Consider the following 19761-nt stretch of genomic DNA (forward strand, 5'->3'; position numbering starts at 1 on the left):
AATCAGTATACTTCACCTGAAAATGTATTTGATATATTTACTATGGCTACTGCTTTGGGTCAGGAAGAATAGAGATCACTGTATTTTAATGATGACATGAATTGTGCTAGAGTTGACCGCTAAGTCCCTAAAGGCTAAACCCTAAGATCTTAAAAGCAAGTAAAGGGATCTTTACATATGAAACAAATTTTCCCTAATTGACCAAATAATAATTTGACATATTGAAAAAAATAGTATGTTGATATAGTCTGGATGTTTGTTCCCTTTAAATCTCATATTGAAATGTGATCTCAAATACTGGAGGTGGGGCCTGGTGGGAGGTATTTGGGTCATGGGGGCAGATCCCTCATAATTGGCTTGGTGCCTTCCTGGGGAGAATGAATGAATTCTTGCTTTATAATAAGTTCACATGACAGCTGGTTGTTTAAAAGAGCACAGCATCTGCCTTGCTCCCTCTCTTGCCATGTGGTGCACTGGCTCCTGCTTTGCCTTCCACCACGAGTGGAAGCTTCCCGAGTCCCTCACTAGAAGCAGATGCTGGCATTATGCTTCTCATACAGCCTGCAGAACTGTGAGCCAAATAAACCGCTTTTTAAAATGAGTTACTCAGATTTAGGTATTCCTTTAGAGCAATGCAAAACAGACTATATATGCTAAACACATCTGCCCAGTTGTCTGGGGAAGGGGGATAGAAACATGGTAATAAACTGGACATGGGGAAAAAGCTATTTTTTTTTGGTCTGTCAACATTTTTAAATGGAAGCATTTTTCTGGCTCTCAATCCAAGGATTTTGTGGAATTTTTTCCCCATTTTTAACACTCATACTTTCAAACAAGAGTTAACTGTGAAACAAAGTTACTCCAAGATACATAAAATTTCAGAGGTATATTCTATTTCTCTTTCACAATTTTTCTACATAAAGTACAAGCCATTCATTGTAGGAAGAACTGAAAGGATTTACCTATAAGGCCAACAACAACAACAAAATCTAGGAAACCTGGAAAGTTGCCCAATCAGAACCTTTATAAAAGATACAAAGAAAGATAAACCCTCACCTCAGCTATTTAAGTACGTACATACAAGAATGGAATGTGAAATGTGTGTGTTGACATTGACTAACTTGTGACTACATAAGATAATAGTGTTTTCACATACACAGTGTTCACCCACTGTATGTTACTTTTCCTAACCTTCCAATTTAACTGAATCTAACAGAACCTATTAAATTCAGTTTGATTGCATAAGAGTATGACAGTCATTAATTAGCCAGATTTTTAAGTGAATTAAAGATAAACTGCTTGGTTAAGAGGGCCTTTTCCTTTTATTCACCTGATGCTTAATACAATGGAAAGTAGAATACCAATATTTTTAAGTCTTCATTAAGAGTGTAATACTGACTTTTCCTGTGTCTGAATCAAGCCAGGTTTGAAACTTGCTGTTTATTTAAATTTACACCTAAATCATATCAACTTGATAAAATTTGATTGCAATTTTGAAATAATGCAGCTGACTGACCCAATTTTACTCTCCACTTCAACAACAACAAAAAAGCTGAACTACAGATTTACCTCAGGAATTACCTGAGGTAAGTATATAAAAAACATTGATTTTTATTTGTTCTTTTTCCCCTATCTATGTCGCCACCAAAAAGGCAGAATATAAAACTTAAATTATACAAATGTCACGAGTTCTTGCAAGTAAGATGGTTGTTTTAGCTAAAAATGCTTGACTAATATTTTAAAGTTTTCTCTCATTTTTTGTTAGCAGATATAATTAGTCATTTGCTAAATGTTAACTGTTTCTGTTTTAGAAGAGCTTTCCTGCTAAAAAAAAAAAAAAAAATCCCGTTAGTAAATTGGAAGCTCTTTTGTTTAGTTTTTACCTTTATAAAAGCATCAGAATCAGCTTAGAAATTGACTGAGGCAAGTCATCTTTCAGTCAAATTTCAACAATTCAGTCAATTCAACAATTCAGTCAATTCAAGTCAAATTTCAACACAAATGTTGAAATTTTTAAAAAAAGTATTATTATCAAGCTTCTCTCCTCTCCCTCCACATGAATAGGCTTTCATATTACTACTGCCTGTTGTTTAAAATTTTTAAAAATGGTATTTTTTGCATGGGTGGGGGGCAGGGTGCATAAGATAGTTTTTCCTTCGGCACAGGTTCACTTAAAACAAACATTAAAACCTTCAGGTCCTCCTAGAAAGAAAGGAGGATGGTATTGTGTACTTCTTGCAGTTTTTTTTTTTTTTTTTTATCAATGACATAGAAATGCACCTGAAAATACAAGTTACATAGCAATGTCTGCACAAACTTTATGCCTGGAAAAGGGATGCTGACAGCTGTATGAAGAGTGAAAACTAAAAGTACATTTTATGGTAGTGATGTCAATGATTTTAAAATATATATGCATTGTCACTTGAGGAAAAGAAAGATCATTTAAATAACTGGACTTTATAAGGAAACACGTATTGAGGAGACTGAACAAAAACTTAAATGTGGTGCATTCACCACTGAGGATACTACTCTTTGAATAACAAAGATTATCTAACAAGTCTCCAGTTCTTAAGATGATTTATCCCAATACCAAGAATAATAACATCCTCTATTGGAATCAGACAAAAAGGCAGTAAAATAAGGTTCAGCACAGCCTTTCCATACAGTAGTTACAAGTTGCTCAAGAGCGGAGTTATAAAATTTATTTTGATTTTCTTAAACTCACTCACTTGTGACCAATCTCATGTGCAATGGTAAAAGCTGAACCCAGGCCAATGTCTTCATTAATGCTGCAGCTCCTTTCAGGCTCACACATTCCAGCCACAGAGGCCAAGCCTGAATAAACAGAAAGAGACACAAAGGGTCAAGCCAAGGTGTTTCAGTCTTTAAAAGCCTATACTTATAAATGCCTGGATTCTTTTTAATAACCTCCATGCACAGAAGGAGCCATTGGCAAAAGGTTAACTTTCTAGTCATTTGCAAAATCACTGGGGGGAATTTCACTTTGCCGGCTAGACATTAATATTTTTTGAACTGCAGTCAGTGCTGGAAAATGTCTAGACTAGGGGTTAGATTTATAAATTTTACTTCTGGTAACTTGGGACCACCTAGAAACTTGAGCCAGAAGAGGGAATTCAAGAAAGCATTTCTATTTTAACATTCTTCAGGCTGTAGAAAGCAAAATATATCCACATTATTTTTCTAAAGAGATCTGTTTAAGTTTAGTGGGTTCATAAAAATATACAAGCAACTTTCTAGTTACCAAAAAAAGGGGGAATCCCAAATGATTTTTAAGTGATATTTTTATTAAAAATAAAATGAATGATTCAAAAGATGGAAAGGAGAACTGTTAAAGATGGGAGGTTTTTGCATATTTTTTTAATCTTCTCAAATTAATCCTGACAGTGATGCAACAATTTCTTTTAGTATTTTAATAGGAGGAAAGTCATTCACACATTCAGTGTCATTTTTCCTCTCTCTTATCCCTTACTTCAATGCATTAGAGTTTTACTAACAAAGCAAATACTATGGTGTTAATTTGCTGATTCCAGTGAAATGTTATGTTACTCAAGGTATTCTCTCCTTGGGGATTTTAGTATGTAAAAGTTTTAATATTTACTTTCAAATGAATATCATGCTGTGTGAAATACTACAGAACTTTCAAACGGTGCTTAAAAAAAGAATTTTTGTGCAAAAGCAAAAATGTCATCTCTTATAAGGAAACAGATGCTAAATCATACTTCATGCACATAGAAACAAAAAGTTATTTAGAAGAAGTTGAAGGGGAAGTAGGAAAAACATTTTTTATGGTCAGTAGTCTACTATCGTCACCCAAACATTAATAATTACTTTCCCACCAAAAGTGATTTCAATTCAATTCAATGAATATTTATTGAATACAATAAGCAATGTTCTGTGCTAGGTTTAATTTCCCAGCTGTACTAATTAGAAACAATAAATGGTATTCAATCCATATTTTTACTGACAAGAAAGCTAGAAGTTGTGTTTCTCTGTATTTTCTAATATAAGTATCAACAGCTACATTGGAACAGAGATGAGATTAATGCTGGATTTGCTAATAGATTGTTTGCTTTTCCTACTGTTTTATGCGAGAGAGGCAGGAGTTGGGGAGGGAGTTGATTTCTGCCTCACAGAGTTACAAATACTGGTGATACCCCTGGGCTGCCCTTCCATTCATTAGAGATATTGGGACCTGAAAAAGGAAATGTAAAAAGTGGAGCAGGGTAACTTATTTTTTTGTTTCAGTTCATTTTTGGTTAATATTTAATATTTGTTTAAATATTTAAAATATTTTAATGAATGTCATTTCCAATCTCCACTGAGAGAAAGAGAGAGACACACACAGTGAATTTTACTTTTATTTTGAGAAAAATAAAATGAGAAGTAGAATAGGAAAGTATCTGAAATATTTTTTAAAAAATTGCATTATATTATCTGGCTTTAAGTTATTTGGTTCAATGTGGCCTATTACATGGGAAGAACAAAGCCACTCTGAATACTGTTTCTGTTTTGACCTTTATGAAATGTATGTTTTTTCAAAAGAAAAGCAGAATTACTAAGAATAATTATTGTTAAATTAATGTTTCTTACATTTCCCAAAATCTATTATTCCATGGGTTAGCTTCTGGGTTTTGTTGTTGTTGTGTCGTTTTTTGGTATGTGCCATGTGGCTGTATTTTCAATTGAGAATTCTCAATGACCCCTCAAGGTGTATTTACAAGCACAGATTTACTTCTGCCATCTTACATAAAATTATTATCTCTGCTAAAACAACAACTTCAGAAAGAATATACTTGGAAAATTCCTACTTATTGAAATATAAAGCTAAATCTTAACTAAAATGAAAGCATTTTAAATGCTAATGTATTTTCACAACCCCCCACGATTTTCTGTAAACCTATAAAATTGAGACTATCAAAATTCTTATGTGTGATTGTGTTAATGGCGATTTGATAACTATTTGGGTCATTTAGGTTTCCTCAGCTTGATGGCCACAGTTTGCACCCTTTGGCCTACTAAGCCATGTTACAATTGGTCATCAGAATTATTAAGCAAAAGACTATGGAAAAATCAGTATAAAAACCAATATGAAGGTGACTAGAATACAACTTAAAAAGTAATCTGCTCAATTCTGTACTGATAATATATTTTCCATAGATGAAGTTAAAACGTGTGTATATATATACATATATATGCAGCTCATTCAGTTTTCACAAGTAGTATAAAAACAATATACAAGTTTATAATTTGAAAAATAACTTATATTGAGCTTGAAAGTGCATTGACATATACCTATTAATGTACTGATTCTATAAATTAATAAACCATCAAAGTTAGAACACATTATTTTGAGAAAAATAAAATGAGAAGTAGCATAGGAAAACACCTCAAATCTTTGCCAATAATGACAATGAAAGTACTAGGCAGTACTTAAAATACTTTATTTCTCAAAATACTTTATTTATCAAAATAAAAGTAAAATTCACTGTGTGTGTGTCTTACTAATGTCATTAGGTTGGTGCAAAGTAATTTGCACCAATCTAATACAATGAAGAGCATATGGAAATAACCTACCTTCAAAAAGCAGAATATATATATAGGGAGAGAGAGCGAGGGCATATACATATATATATATATATAGAGAGAGAGAGAGAGAGTGTGTATATGTGCAAATGTGTATATATGTGTATATACACATTTCTTCAAATATAGATACACTAGAAAAATACTAGCTGTGGCTAATATGTGCACCTGATTTGAGGTCTAGTGTCTATTATATCCAAAATTGATTGAACACTCAATGAATACTTAGAGAATCTGTGAACAGTAAATATGGGGGGTAAGTTTAAAAGTATAGGCAATTTCTACATTAAATAATACCAGTTCATTTTTATAAACCTCTTTACTAAATACAACTACATTTTTTTCCTTAAATGATTTTAACAATGTCCACGTAGCATAAGGGCAGATATTACTCCTACATCATAGATAACAAAATTGAGGAACAAAGAGCTTAAATACACTGTAAAAGTTTATGTACTGAAACTGTCAAAGCCAGTTGTTAGTTCCCAGTTCAGAGTCCCCTCTGTTGGATTATGTTGGTCTTGTTAGCTTAAAACACTACAAAGTAAATCTTTTTGATGTGAGCTCGCTCAGCAAAGAGAGCTCTGTCTCCATTATGCTTTTTAACTAGCAAGCTTCACCATAGTTAATACTCAGCATTGGCTATTTGAGATTTCTTCTTCAGCCATAAATCCTAAGGGAAATGGGTAGGAGAAGCCTGGGAAGTCAGGTAAAATTACCAAGAGAAATTTAGTTTCCAAAGAGATATTTCACTGAACTTCCCAGGCAGTTGGATAACACTTTTCCTCCTACATTTACTTTAATTTGATCTTCCCAAAATGCTTATGAGGTGCATAGGAATCAATTTCATAACTATTATTTTACAGATAAGAAAATTGAGACTTGTCATAGAGAAACTAGAGAATTCATCTTCAGTTGTTTACCTTCTGAGTCTGTAAAAAGTCTCTATGACCTCAAAAAATTGAGAAAAAAAGCTTCTGTCCTTTAAAATAACTCTAATTGCTTAATAATTTAGACTACTGGAGAGCTACCTTTTTTGCCCATTTGTATTTGCTGTTAACTATGAAATTATGCTCTGTAACAATGTGTAATTTTTAAAATTCTAGAATACTACAAAAATGTTTTAAAAAGACAAATGACCCTTAGGGAGCACAAGAAAGATAATCCTGTCCTCTCTTTTCACCTATGGCTATAATATTTTATAAGATTATTTTTTGTTGTTGTTGTTTGGGTAGTATAAAATTTCCAATACTATCTTAATTTATGAGACTATACTTTTTCCACAAAATTGTACCAAAAGAAGTATTGTTCTTGGTGCCTCCTCATTAAGTATCCTTAGTTGTTTTTTTTTTTTCCTTTCCTTTTCTAGCCTGAAATTTCAAGATGTTGACTGCTTTCATTTACTCTCACAATCTTGGTATTTCTAGAAAATACATTACAGAGATGGATTATATGAACATGAGTGATAACCTCGTTTTATAATTCTTTAATGATTTTGAATCATATTCTAAGTTAATTTTAATAATCATTCCAGTTGTCAAAAAAGCCAGTGAAATTTATATAATATTTATGATGGTAATAAATATTTGTTTCCTAGTAAATGACATATCCACAAAGGCTGGGTGTAACAGGTTTTAGGGATTTCAGATGTACAGAAAGGAAAATGACCAAATTAATAATAAAGATTAAAGTCACTGGTCCAAAAAGACAATCTGAACCATTCTACCTTTATTAAAAAAAAAAAAAAAAAAAACTTACCCAGTGTTCCACAGGGCTTATTTTTATAAGTGCAGATATCATATCTATGGAGAAAAAAGAGATGAAATTTGTAATCTGATCAAATTTGTAACAGATTTTTCTATATTCACATACTTCTCTCCTGAAGTTGTCAGACAACAATTAATGCAATTATGAGCAATCAACTGGAGTGTTGGCATTTTCAGCACTCTACAGTGCTGAGGGACACCACAGGCAGCACTACACTCACAGCCTCTGGCTGCAAGCCAATAGAACACCTGCCAGTAAGAAAGAAAGGTTAAAGTGGATTTTTGTAATCGCAAGTTCCATAAAACTATCTGCCATACTGTTTTGAAGCTAGAGTACCTTGTCTGCAGACTATTACTACTTCTGCAAAACGCAAATAGGTGGCTTCTTATTTCCAATCTCCTTTGAACCTGTGAGAATAGGGTTTTGTTACAGACACAGACTGTATTTTATACTTCTGAGCTATAGGCACTATTTGGAGTTGCTTTAATTCTAGCACAGGTTCTTGTTAAAGAAAAAAAGATATTGTAATACAACAATGGGAATAAAATTGATATTACGTATTTCTCCTAGTTGTATACCAGCAAATTAGCATGGCTAAAATACAAATATTTTTAAGTGATTTTACAACAGGCTAAATGAATCTCTCAACAGAAAGCTTCCCTAATGTTGATCAGATCTATTCTATACCATGCTGCCTTATAACTCAATACAAAAGATTGAGTCCATAATGTTGCATATTTTTAAAATATTACATTTAGAATCCTGTCAATATTGATATAAACATTTATTTTAAGCATTTTCAGTATATCCTTGTAAACATTTTTAAAACCAAAAGTATTTAAAGTTTCCAAAGTGAGAGTAAAAAATAAATGTAAAAGGCTAAAAATTTTTGTCTCTGTTTTTTGCTAGAAGCGAACAGATTTTCAGTTAAAAAGTAAAGCTTCACAAACTACAGGGAAATTCAAGTTGTAAAAGTTCTCTTTTATTGTATATAAATAACGATTAGTCAATATTAGTAGGGGAGAGGGTTAGTAAATAATCCCATTCTTACTTATCAGTCACCAGACTAAATTGTGTTTTCATGGAACAAATGTTATAACCAGCCATATCACTGGGTTGTTGAACTCATTAAAATTTCTGGAGATACCCTCTGTCTATCTTTAGAATTTCAAACTCTTCATCCTACTCATTTTACATTTGAGGAAAGGGATTTTCTTTTCCTCTTGCATAAACTTCTCTTCTGACCATTCACATATTCATTCTCTCCATTTCTTCTTTTGTAATTGGTAAGCCATGGGACTGCAATGCTTGGAACACCCTCGAATGTAAGATATAGAGAGGGTACCAGTGTACTCATCGAAGCACCATAAAGTATATTCTTGGTGTCACAGTCGATTTATCTTGCAATCATAGTGTGTTATGCCTATTGTTACATAGCCACAACCCTTTCTAGCAGTCTTCAAGAAAACGTAAAGGAAGACTTTTCATGGTAATGCAGATGCAGATGTTTCAATACAATCTATTTCTAAATCTCCAAGTTCCATAGTGCCCTTCCTAAAACTGGTCTACCAGTTTGCTGAACATTTATCATATGCCCAGGTATACTGCCATATTCTAGGAATAGAAAGATAAATAAGTTACTTTTGGTCTATTTGGGGAAATAAAACACAAGTGATATATTACAGAAAAATGTTGAAAAAAGATTAAATAAAATAAATGCAAAATAGAGTTACATTATGCAATCAGCATTTGTTAACTACTATCATGATGATTATTGCCATAACCTACTTAAAAACAAAATATAGAAATACAGACAAAACAGTGAATACACATAGAAAACTAGGAAACAGATTCATATAGGACATACATCTGAAACAGGTCTTAAAGATTAAGCCAGATTAAAAAAAAAAGAAAAGTAAAAGCATTCTAAGCAAAGAATAGAGTATTCAAAGGAACAAAGTCTAGAAAGAGTATGGCATATCTGAAGAACTATGAGAATTTCAGAGAGGCTGAAACATTGAATGCTAAACCAGATTTGTTTTTCTTATAGACAAAAGCAACTTAGAAAATAGTTTGTATAGTAGAAAAGGATTTTTTCAAACTATGAGTATATATACAGATTGAGTTTATATAGAGATATAAATCTGGAAGGATAACAGTGGGTATCTAAGGGAGAGGTGGGAGAGTAGGGAGAATATACATACATACATACATACATTTCTGTACAACCAACTTTAATCAGAAAATCTTTCAGCTATGCCTGTCTCTGATGATAAACACAAGAGAAACTTGATAATTAGCCAATGAATGTCTAATGAATGTTAAAAATGTGTTTTTCATTGCATTGAAGGAAAAAATCAGTGGTGCTCCAGATCTGTAGATTGGCCACAATATTTCAGAAGTACTGCCCCACTTTGCATGAACCCATACAAAAACCCCACAAGCTTTGCAGGATGTACACTTAGGTAACACATCTGAGATTTGTCCTGTATGTCCACTCAATGGTTTGGAGTATTAGGGTTCCTGATAAAAAATATAAGGGTAATAAATTCTGTCCCCAAAATATTTTCATATACATATTGAGGGCACTCTTCATGCAAAGTATTGTCAGAGCCCCTAAATAACAGAGTTGGAATGTCATCAAGCTTATAAAATAAGGAATATGAAATATTTGTGCCTTCCTGCTTATTTTACAAATATTTATATTTATAATGGAATTTGATCTAAAACTTCCCTTCATTATAATTGATAACCTTTATCCATCAAATCCTCAGGTTTTACCTGAACATACTAGCTTAGGTCAGTTTGCAACAATAAAAATTCCAGATTGATAAATGGAAGGCATGACATGGTAATAAAAAAATAATTTATATGTGGCTATATCTACCATGATACCTACTTCTAATAGATTTATTTTCTTTAGGCCATTCTTATAATAGCCTTCCCTGAATATGTATCATGGAATAGTAGAAACAGACCATGGGCAGAAGAAAGACTTCAGTCATGGATTAAAAAGTACACCATCTTATCCATGAATTATATAATATAGAATCAAGTTGTATTTATATAATAAATTGGGAATAATAAATCTGAAACATTAAAGTTTCTATTGAAGGTAAACTTCTTCAACTATATTGAATTTCCATTCAAATATAGAATTGATGAATACAAATATTTTTCCATACTTTGTGTATACTTGCTCAATATCATGTTACCTGCACATAATAAAATGTTCAGCAGAAGTGCAAGGTAATCATTTGAGACATTTTTTAAAACTCAAAATTGCTTTTAGTTTATTATTTACATATTTTATAAACTTACTATTATCTCCTATTTTACCCTTTTCAGTTTCTTTTTTGTGGGATATTTCTTATTCTACTCTTTCTCTTATTCCTGTTTTCCTTCTTCTTCATGCATAAACTCCTGATTCTTTCCTTTCCCACAAACTATTCTCTGTGCTGTCAGACCCATATTTCTTACAAATGTAAAAATCTTGAGAAATCATTTAATTCAAGCTGTACTACACTTAAGCCATTGTCTCTTAAAGTAGACCAAATATAAACCAGCTTATTTCAGTTCCTCGATATAACTCTCAGTCATCTCCTATCTTATATTTAAATATCATTTTTTAATTTTATGCCATAATAATAATCTCCACTAACTTCACACCCTCTTTCTTTCTTTCTTTTACCTAACTTTCTCATTTTTACTTTGCATCATATTCACTCTACATCCCATCAACTCTTCTCTGCCATACTATGGGTTTGCCTTATTTTCCTCAGATCCAAGCCACTTCAGGAAAAATTACAAAGAAAAATAATGCAAGGAGTCTTGCTTTATCCCAAATAAATAATTGGTATAGTTTTAGGACGTTTATTGCAGCAGTACAAATTGAAGAAAGAAGAGATTGAGGAAAAGGAATTCTGATTGCTTACTCTCAACACCCTTTACAAAAAACAGTCACTACTAAATCCTTACCAACCCACAGGAGGCAGGAGCCCCCAAACTTAGGCCTGTGATCCTAACTTCAGACTAGGCTAAGAAGTACACTGGAATGCTAAGAATTAAAAGGAAAGCCGAAATAAAATTGGAAAATGTTCTTTATTCTGAATTTGGATAGAAAAATACCACCTTATCCCTATGGTACTTTTTTGGTTTTCTTTTTGTGAAAGTGTAATAATGGCTTCAGGTCAGATGAAAAAGAATTAAGAAGGATGGTCATAGGGAATCTACATAAAGCCCAGTACTTTAGGGAAATCAGGGTTCCACTTTTGAGTGAGTAGATGAATGCATATGTTGCCATTCTTTTACCCTAAATTCATAATGAGGTTGGACAGTTGAGCAAGATCAAAACTAGAGAATTCGGTTGACACTGTAACGTTGGTATACTTTTCAGGTATGGATACTTTCAACTCTTTAATCTTCTAGTCACTTTTGCCTAGGCATGGCTATCAGAAGAAACTGACCAAAACACATGATTAAGTTGCATTTTAAGATCTCCAAAATATAGCATTACCTTCCACCACCAGCAGACATGCCCCCAGGGCAGCCAAGCAGCCTTTTGCCTGAATCCCAAGCCTGAGAAGCAGCCCCATGGGATGCCCCTGAAAGACACACCCTCCCAGCCAGCCAAGCAGCTGTGTGCCTGGGCCCAGAGCCAGGAATATAGCCCCATGGGCCACCTGCAGCAGACACCCACCCAGGCCAGCCAAGAAGTCATGTGACCACATCCCAGGCCTAAGAAACAGCCGTGTGGGCCACCACTGGCAAACACGCCCCTAGGCTAACCGAGGAGCTGTGCAGCTGTGTCCTAGGCAAGATAAACAGCCTGCCCCCAGCAGACTTGCCCCCAGCAGACTTGCCACCAGGCCAGCTGAACATCCTTATGCCTGCATTACAGGCCTGAGAAGTAGCCCTGTGGGCTAACCCTGGCAGACACATCCCCATGCCAGCCAAGCAGCTGTGCACTCATGTCCTGGACCTGAGAAATAGCCCTCCAAGCCACTCTTGGCAGGCACACCCCCAGGCTGTCTAAGTAACTGCATGCCTGTGTTTCCAATCAGAGTAATAGCACGATGGCCCTAAACCTAGTGAGTCAGACTGCAAGCTAGCCAACCCACCATGTGCATACATTTCTGACCTGAGAAATAGCCCAGCAAGCCCACCCCTGGCAAAGCTATGCCACCATCAAAACAAACTCTCTCAGCCGAGGTCACTGAGAAATTCACAAATACCACTAATGTGAATTACAGCTGAAGAAACTATACACAGACAATACTACTGTGTCTATCTAGAACCAAGGCTAACGGACCCCACCAAACTGACACCCCAAGACCTATTTATATGGATTAATCTTTCCCTATGAAACCTACTCCATAAAATTAGAAGAGGTAGCTTTTCTACCAGTTGCATAGAAATCAATATGGGAACATGTCAATCATAAAAAAAGCAAAAAAAAAATGTAACCCACAAAGAAAAACAGCAATTCTTCAGTAACAGAAACCAAATCATAAGGAAATATATGAAATGCCAGAAAGAGAATTAAAAAAAAAATCTTAAGGAAAGTGAGATATAATATAGACAATTTAATGAAATCAGAACAATTAATGATTTGAATGAGAAATTCAATAGAGATAAATATCAAATAAAAAATAGAAGAAAAGAGAAATACTAGAATAGAAGAATTAAATGAAGGAAATAAATACAATCAAGAGTTTCAACAACAGACTAGATCAGGCAGAAGAAAGAACTTCCAAACAGAAAGACAGGTATTTTGAAACAACACAGGCAGAAAAAGTAAAGAAAGAAAAAAGAACAAAAAAGAATGAAGAAAGTCTATAGGATTTATGGAACACCAATAAGTTAACAAAAGTTTGTATTATGAGCTTCCAGAACGAGAAAAGAAGGAAAAAAGTGAGGAAACCATATTTTATTAAATAATAATAGAAAATTTCCAAAGACTTGGGAAAGAGATGGGCTTCCAAAGTCTTAGGAGAGAGTCCAGAAAGCTCAAATAACTCTAAATGGATTTACTCCAAACAAGTCCTCTCCAAGGCACATATAGTCAAATTGTCAAAAGTCAAAGCAAAGAATTTTAAAAGCAACAAGAGAAAAGTGTCAAGTCATATATAAACAAATCACCATTAGACTAACAGCTAATTTCTCAGCAGAAACCTTATAGGCCAGGAGAGAATGAGAAGGTGTATTTAAAGCATTGAAAGAAAAAAAAAATATGCCACCAAAGAATATTACACCCAGCAAAGCTATCCTTCAGAAATTAAAAAAAATATTATTTCACAGACAAGCAAAACCTAAGCAACTTTTGTAACACTAGCCTGGCCTTAAAAGACATGCTCAGGGAAATCTCACATCTGGAAAAGAAAAAATAATAACCACCATCATGAAAACATGTAGAATTATAAAACTCACTGGTCAAGCAAATACACAAAGAATAAAGAGAAAGGAGGCCGGGCACAGTGGCTCATGCTTGTAATCCCAGCACTTTGGGAGGCCAAGGAGGGCAGATCACGAGGTCAGGAGATCGAGACCACAGTGAAACCCCGTCTCTACTAAAAAATACAAAAAATTAGCCAGGCGTGGTGGCGGGCGCCTGTAGTCCCAGCTACTCGGAGAGGCTGAGGCAGGAGAACGGCGTGAACCCGGGAGGTGGAGCTTGCAGTGAGCCGAGATTGCGCCACTGCACTCCAGCCTGGACGACAAAGCAAGACTCCGTCTCAAAAAAAAAAAAAAAAAAAGAGGAATCAAACCTCAGCATTACAGAAAACCACCCAATGGCAAAAGTAAACAATAAGAGAGGAAGGAAGGAGCAAATGATAAACCAAATAACTGGAAAATGATCAATAAAATTACAGGAATAAATTCTTATCTATTAATAGTAACCTTGAATGTAAATGGATTAAATTCCCCATTGAAAAGATATAAACTGGCTAAATGGATTTAAAAAAAAAAGGACCCAATATATATTGTCTGCAAGAAACACACCTCACCTGTAAAACACATAGAGACTGAAAGTGAAGGGATAAAAACAGGTATTCCATGCAAACTGAAACCAAAAGAGAGCAGGTATACCTCTATTTATATCAGATAAAACAAACTTGAAATTAAAAGCTGTAAAAAGAGACAAAGTATTATTTAACAAATAATAAAGGGATCAATTCAGCAAGAGAATATAACAATTGTAAATATATATACACACTACACAGGAACACCCAGATACATAGAGCAAATATTATCAGATCTAAAGAGAGAGATAGGCTGCAATAGTATGTCACTCTCAGCATTGAACAGATCATCTAGACAGAAAATCAACAAGGAAACATCAGATGTTCAAGAAGAACATTCAAAACTATACAAATGTATGAAATTAAATGACATGCTCCTGAATGACCAATGGATGAAGGAAGAAATTAAGAATAAAATTTTAAAATTTCTTGAAACAAATAAAAATAGAAACACAACATACCAAAACCTATAGCACATAGCAAAAGCAATATAAGAGGAAAGCTTATAGCAATAAACGCATAAATCAAAAAACTGGAATGATTTCAAATAAACAACTTAACAATGCATCTCAAGAAAATAGAAAAATAAGAAAAACCTAAACCCCAAATTAGTAGAATAACGTAATCAGAGCAACAATAAATGAAAATGAAACTAAAAAATATGAAAGATCGATAAAACAAAAAGGTAGTTTTTTGAAAAGATAACGAAAACTGACAAGCCATTTGCTAGACTAAGAAGAAAAGAGAGAAGACCCAAATGAATAATATCTCAGAAATAAAAAAAGTGATGCCACAACAGACACCACAGAAACGTAAAGGGTCAGTACAGACTACTATGAACAACTATATTACAATAAATGTGAAAACCTAGAAGAAATGGATAAATTCCTGGACACATGCAACTTACCAAGGTTGACCAAAAAGAAATAGAAAACCTGAACAGATCAATTATAAGTAAAGAGATTGAATCAATAATAAAAAGTCTTCCAAGAAAGAAAAGTCCAAGAACAGATGACTTCACCACTGATTTCTAACAAATCTTCTAAGAAGGGTAAGTACCAATTCTTCTCAAACTACTCCAAAAAAGTGAAGCAGAGAGAAATCTCTCCTAACTCATTCTATGAGGCCACCATAACTCTGATACTACCAGACAAGCAGACAAGAAGAAAAGAAAACTCCAGGCCAATATCCCTGATAAATATAGACACAAAAATCCTCAATAAAATACTGGCAAACCAAATACAACAGCACATCAAAAAGATAATACACCATGATCAAATGAGATTTATCACAGGAATGCAAGGATAGTTCAACATATGCAAATCAATAAATGTCATATATCACATGAATAGAATGAAGGATAAAACTCACATAATCATCTCAATAGATGCAGAAAAAGCGTTTGATAAAATTCAACATTGCTTAATGATAAAAACTGTTAATAAATTAGGTATAGAAGGTGTATTAGTCCATTTTCACACTGCTGACACAGATATACCCGAGACTGGGCAATTTACAAAAAAAAAGAGGTTTAATGGACTCACAGTTCCATGTGGCTGGGGAGGCCTCATAATCATGGTGGAAGGTGAAAGGCATGTCTCATGTGGTGGCAGACAAGAGAAGAGGGCTTGTGTAGGGAAACTCCCCTTTATGAAACCATTAGATCTCATGAGACTTATTCACTATCATGAGAATAGCATGGGAAAGACCCACCCCCACGATTCAGTTACCTCCCACCCGGTCCCTCCCCACAACATGTGGGAATTGTGGGAGCTAAAATTCAAGATGAGATTTGGGTGGGGACACAGCTAAACCATATCAGAAGGAAAGTACCTTAACATAATAAAGGCCCTATGTGACAAACCCACAGCCAAAATCATATTTAACAGAGAAAAGAAGAAAGCTTTTCCTCTAAAATCTGAAACAAGACAAGCATGCCTATTCTCACCACTCTTGCTCAACATAGTACTAGAAGTTCTAGCCAGAACAGTAAAGCAAGAAAGGGAACTAGAAGAGCATCCAAACTGGAAAGAGGATGTCAAATTGTCCCTGTTTGCAGATGACATAATCTTACATATAGAAAACTTAAAAGACTCTACCAAAAAACCTCTTAGATCTGATATACAAATACAGTAAAGTTACAGGATACAAAATTAATATACAAAAATCAGTAGCATTTCTATACATAAATGAACTAGTTGAAAAAAATCCAGAAGACAATCTCATTTACAATAGCTACAAATAAAGTAAAATACTTAAGAATAAATTTAACCGAGGAGGTGAAAAACCTCTACAAGGACAACTACAAAACACTGATGAAGGAAACTGAAGAGGATATAAACCAATGGAAAGATATCCCATGGTTATGAATCAGAAGAATTAATACTGTTAAAATGACCATACTACCCAAATCAATCTACAGATTCAATGTAATTCCTTTAAAAATACCAACAACATTCTTCACAGAAAACAAAAACCCTAAAATGTGTAAGAAACCACAAAAGACCCTGAATAGACACAGCAATCATAAGCAAAAAGAACAAAGACGGAGGCACCACACTACCAGACCTCAAAATACCTTACGAAGCTGCGGTAACCAAAACAACATGGTGCTGGTATTAAAAACAGACATATAGACCAATGGAACAGAACAGAGAACACAAAAATTAATCCATGTATATATGAGCCAATTGATTTTTGACAAAGGTGCCAAGAACACTCACTGGGCAAAGGACAGTATCTTCAATAAATGGTGCTAGGAAAACCAGATAACCATATGCAAAAGAATGAAACCAGACCCCCAGTTCTCACTCTATACAAAACTCAACTCAAAATTGATCAAAGACCTAAACGTAGTATCTGAAACATTAAAACTAGAAGACTAGTTTTAATTAAGACTAGAAGAAAACATAGAGGAAATGCTTCAGGACATTGGTCTGAGAAAAGAACTTTTATAAATAAAACCTCAAAAGCACAGGCCACAAAAGCAAAAATAAACAAATGGAATTATATCAAACTAAAAACCTTCTGCAGAGCAAAAAAAAGCAATCAATAGAATAAAATGCCAACCTACACAATGGGAGAAAATATTTGCAAACTGCTCATCTGACAGGAGATTAACACCACACCTAGAATATATAAGGAATTCAAACATCTCAACAGCAAAAGTACAAACAATCCATTTAAGGAATGGGCAAATAATCTGAATGGACATTTCTCAAAAAAAGACATTCGAATGGCCAACACATACATTTTTAAAATGCTCAATGTCACTAATCATCATGCTTTTGCTGATAACATGAATTAAAGATTTACTACTTGTAAAATGTCTCCCTGGCTAGTCACATCATAATTTGAGTTTTACATTCATTCTAATGTAGGGTATTTTTTATTGGAAAGCATAGAGATAGCCAGAAATGTCTTTTGCCCTGGCAAAACTGTCCCCACACCGTTTTAAAATATTGATTTAGCTAACAAGAGCTCAGTTACAAAAGGCTACGAATACAGAGTGTTCACTTCTTTGCCATCATCAATAACCCCAATTCAACAGATTATAACATCTGTCCTCTGGGCCTTTCTTCATTACTATTCCAACCCTTTTCCTTCTCCTGGATAACAAAATAACTTTCTCTTTGATTGTTTTGTCACTAAATTATGTTACATATTTATTTACAATAAATAAGTTATTACTATATTTCTATACATCCACAAAAATGGGGTATTACATCATTTGCATCCTGATTTTTAGTTACCAACATATTTTGAAAATCTTTCCATGTCAGGAAAGATATATGGATATCATTTTAATGGCTTTATCATATTTTACCGTATGGATGTAGAAAAGTGTAATTGAAGAATTCTCTATTGTTGAAAATTTTTGTTTCTAAGTTTTCACTGATACAAAATTAATCACAATGAACATCATTATATTTTTATATATTTGTCTGATTTTTCCATGATAAATTCCAAGGAGTGAAACATATTTAAGGATTATCATTTATATTGTCATGATCTGACTCCTATCCAATTCTGTTGCCTTATGTCCATTCTGTCCTCTCTTTCCAGTCTCAAGACATATTTGTCTTATTTTCATTTCCCAAACAAAAATGCTTTGTTCTATTTTATGTCATCTGACTATGCTATTCATGCTATCTGGCTCACTATTCTACTGACTACACTTTCTTCTGCTAGGTTATTCCTACTAATTCTTCGGATTCTTTTCAATGGATTTCCTGAAGGAAATGTTTCCTAACTGAGATTCCCCTAATAAAATTTAGCTCCTTAAATTTTTCTTACATATCTCTCATCAAACTGGTAATTAATTTTTATGTATGCGTTTTTTTACACTAGACTCAAATTCTCTGAGATTAGGGAGTGGTCTCTGTTGCTCTCGATTGTATTCCAGCATCTAAAAAAAATTCCTGGAGCATAGTAAGTGTTTATAATGTTTATAGAGTTAAAGCCCTCTAGAAAGGTTATATCAGCTTATGATTCCACAAATCCATTCTCAATATCTTTAATTTCCAGTAATCTAATAACCTTCCAATTTCCACTCCCTATTTCCATTTCCCAATTCACAGAAAACAAAAACCCTAAAATGTGTAAGAAACCACAAAAGATAAGAAAAAATAAGAAAAAAATTATTTTTGAAGTATCAAAATACAGATCATGAAGTTGTATGTTTGCAAGGGAATCAAAACAATTTTAAAAGGTGTATTTAATATATATTGCCTTGGTAAATAGATAATGGAATATGTTTGATTCACGTAAAAATTCACCTAATAAGATATTCTTTCATGATTAGTAAATCAAAAAAATTAAACCACTTTTTCAACAAATACCAGAGCTTACCACGTATCAGGGAAAGGAAAAACACATAAGACTGACATAATCTCTCAACTTAGAAAATTTAGAAACTTTTCTATAATCAGGAAAGGTTTGATTATATGTTACCAGAATAAGAAAGTGTTTTCATTCTTTTACACCATTGGAGTACAATTTATTAGACTGAACTTTGGTCACTTTGAAGACACTTTTGAGTCTTCCCTTTCCTTTCTTCTTTCATACGAATGAAAAATCTTTCCTCAGTGTAGCTCTATTTGTCCTTTCAGTTCTGACCCTATTTACAAATCCCTAATTTATACCTTTAACTGTATTAGGATTAATACAAACATCTTTTATTCAAATCTATCTTATACAGTATATAGCTTATTATTCCTAAAGAAAGCACAGTTGTGCTCATGTCATTCTGGCACTCAAAACTCAATTGTCCCCAAAATCTAAACACATTAGCCTGAAGTTCAAAACCCCTAATAATCTAGCTTAAATTTACCTTTACAAAATCTTCTGCTGCATCCAATTTTGACTT

The 19761-nt window shown here is 33.7% G+C and overlaps 1 protein-coding gene across 1 annotated transcript in view; it reads right to left on the reverse strand.

The window, feature by feature from the left end:
• Nucleotides 1–19761, reverse strand: part of ADAMTS6 (ADAM metallopeptidase with thrombospondin type 1 motif 6) — a 333888-nt gene that overhangs the window by 185211 nt on the left and 128916 nt on the right. Inside the window, exons 7-8 of the mRNA XM_058433874.1 lie at nt 7363–7406; nt 2730–2835 (exon numbers count right to left, since the gene is read on the reverse strand). Of these exons, the coding sequence (XP_058289857.1) occupies nt 2730–2835; nt 7363–7406 (150 nt within the window). The remainder of the gene's footprint in view (nt 1–2729; nt 2836–7362; nt 7407–19761) is intronic.

Source organism: Hylobates moloch, unplaced genomic scaffold (genome assembly GCF_009828535.3).
Source record: "Hylobates moloch isolate HMO894 unplaced genomic scaffold, HMol_V3 SCAFFOLD_23, whole genome shotgun sequence".
NCBI lineage: Eukaryota > Metazoa > Chordata > Mammalia > Primates > Hylobatidae > Hylobates > Hylobates moloch.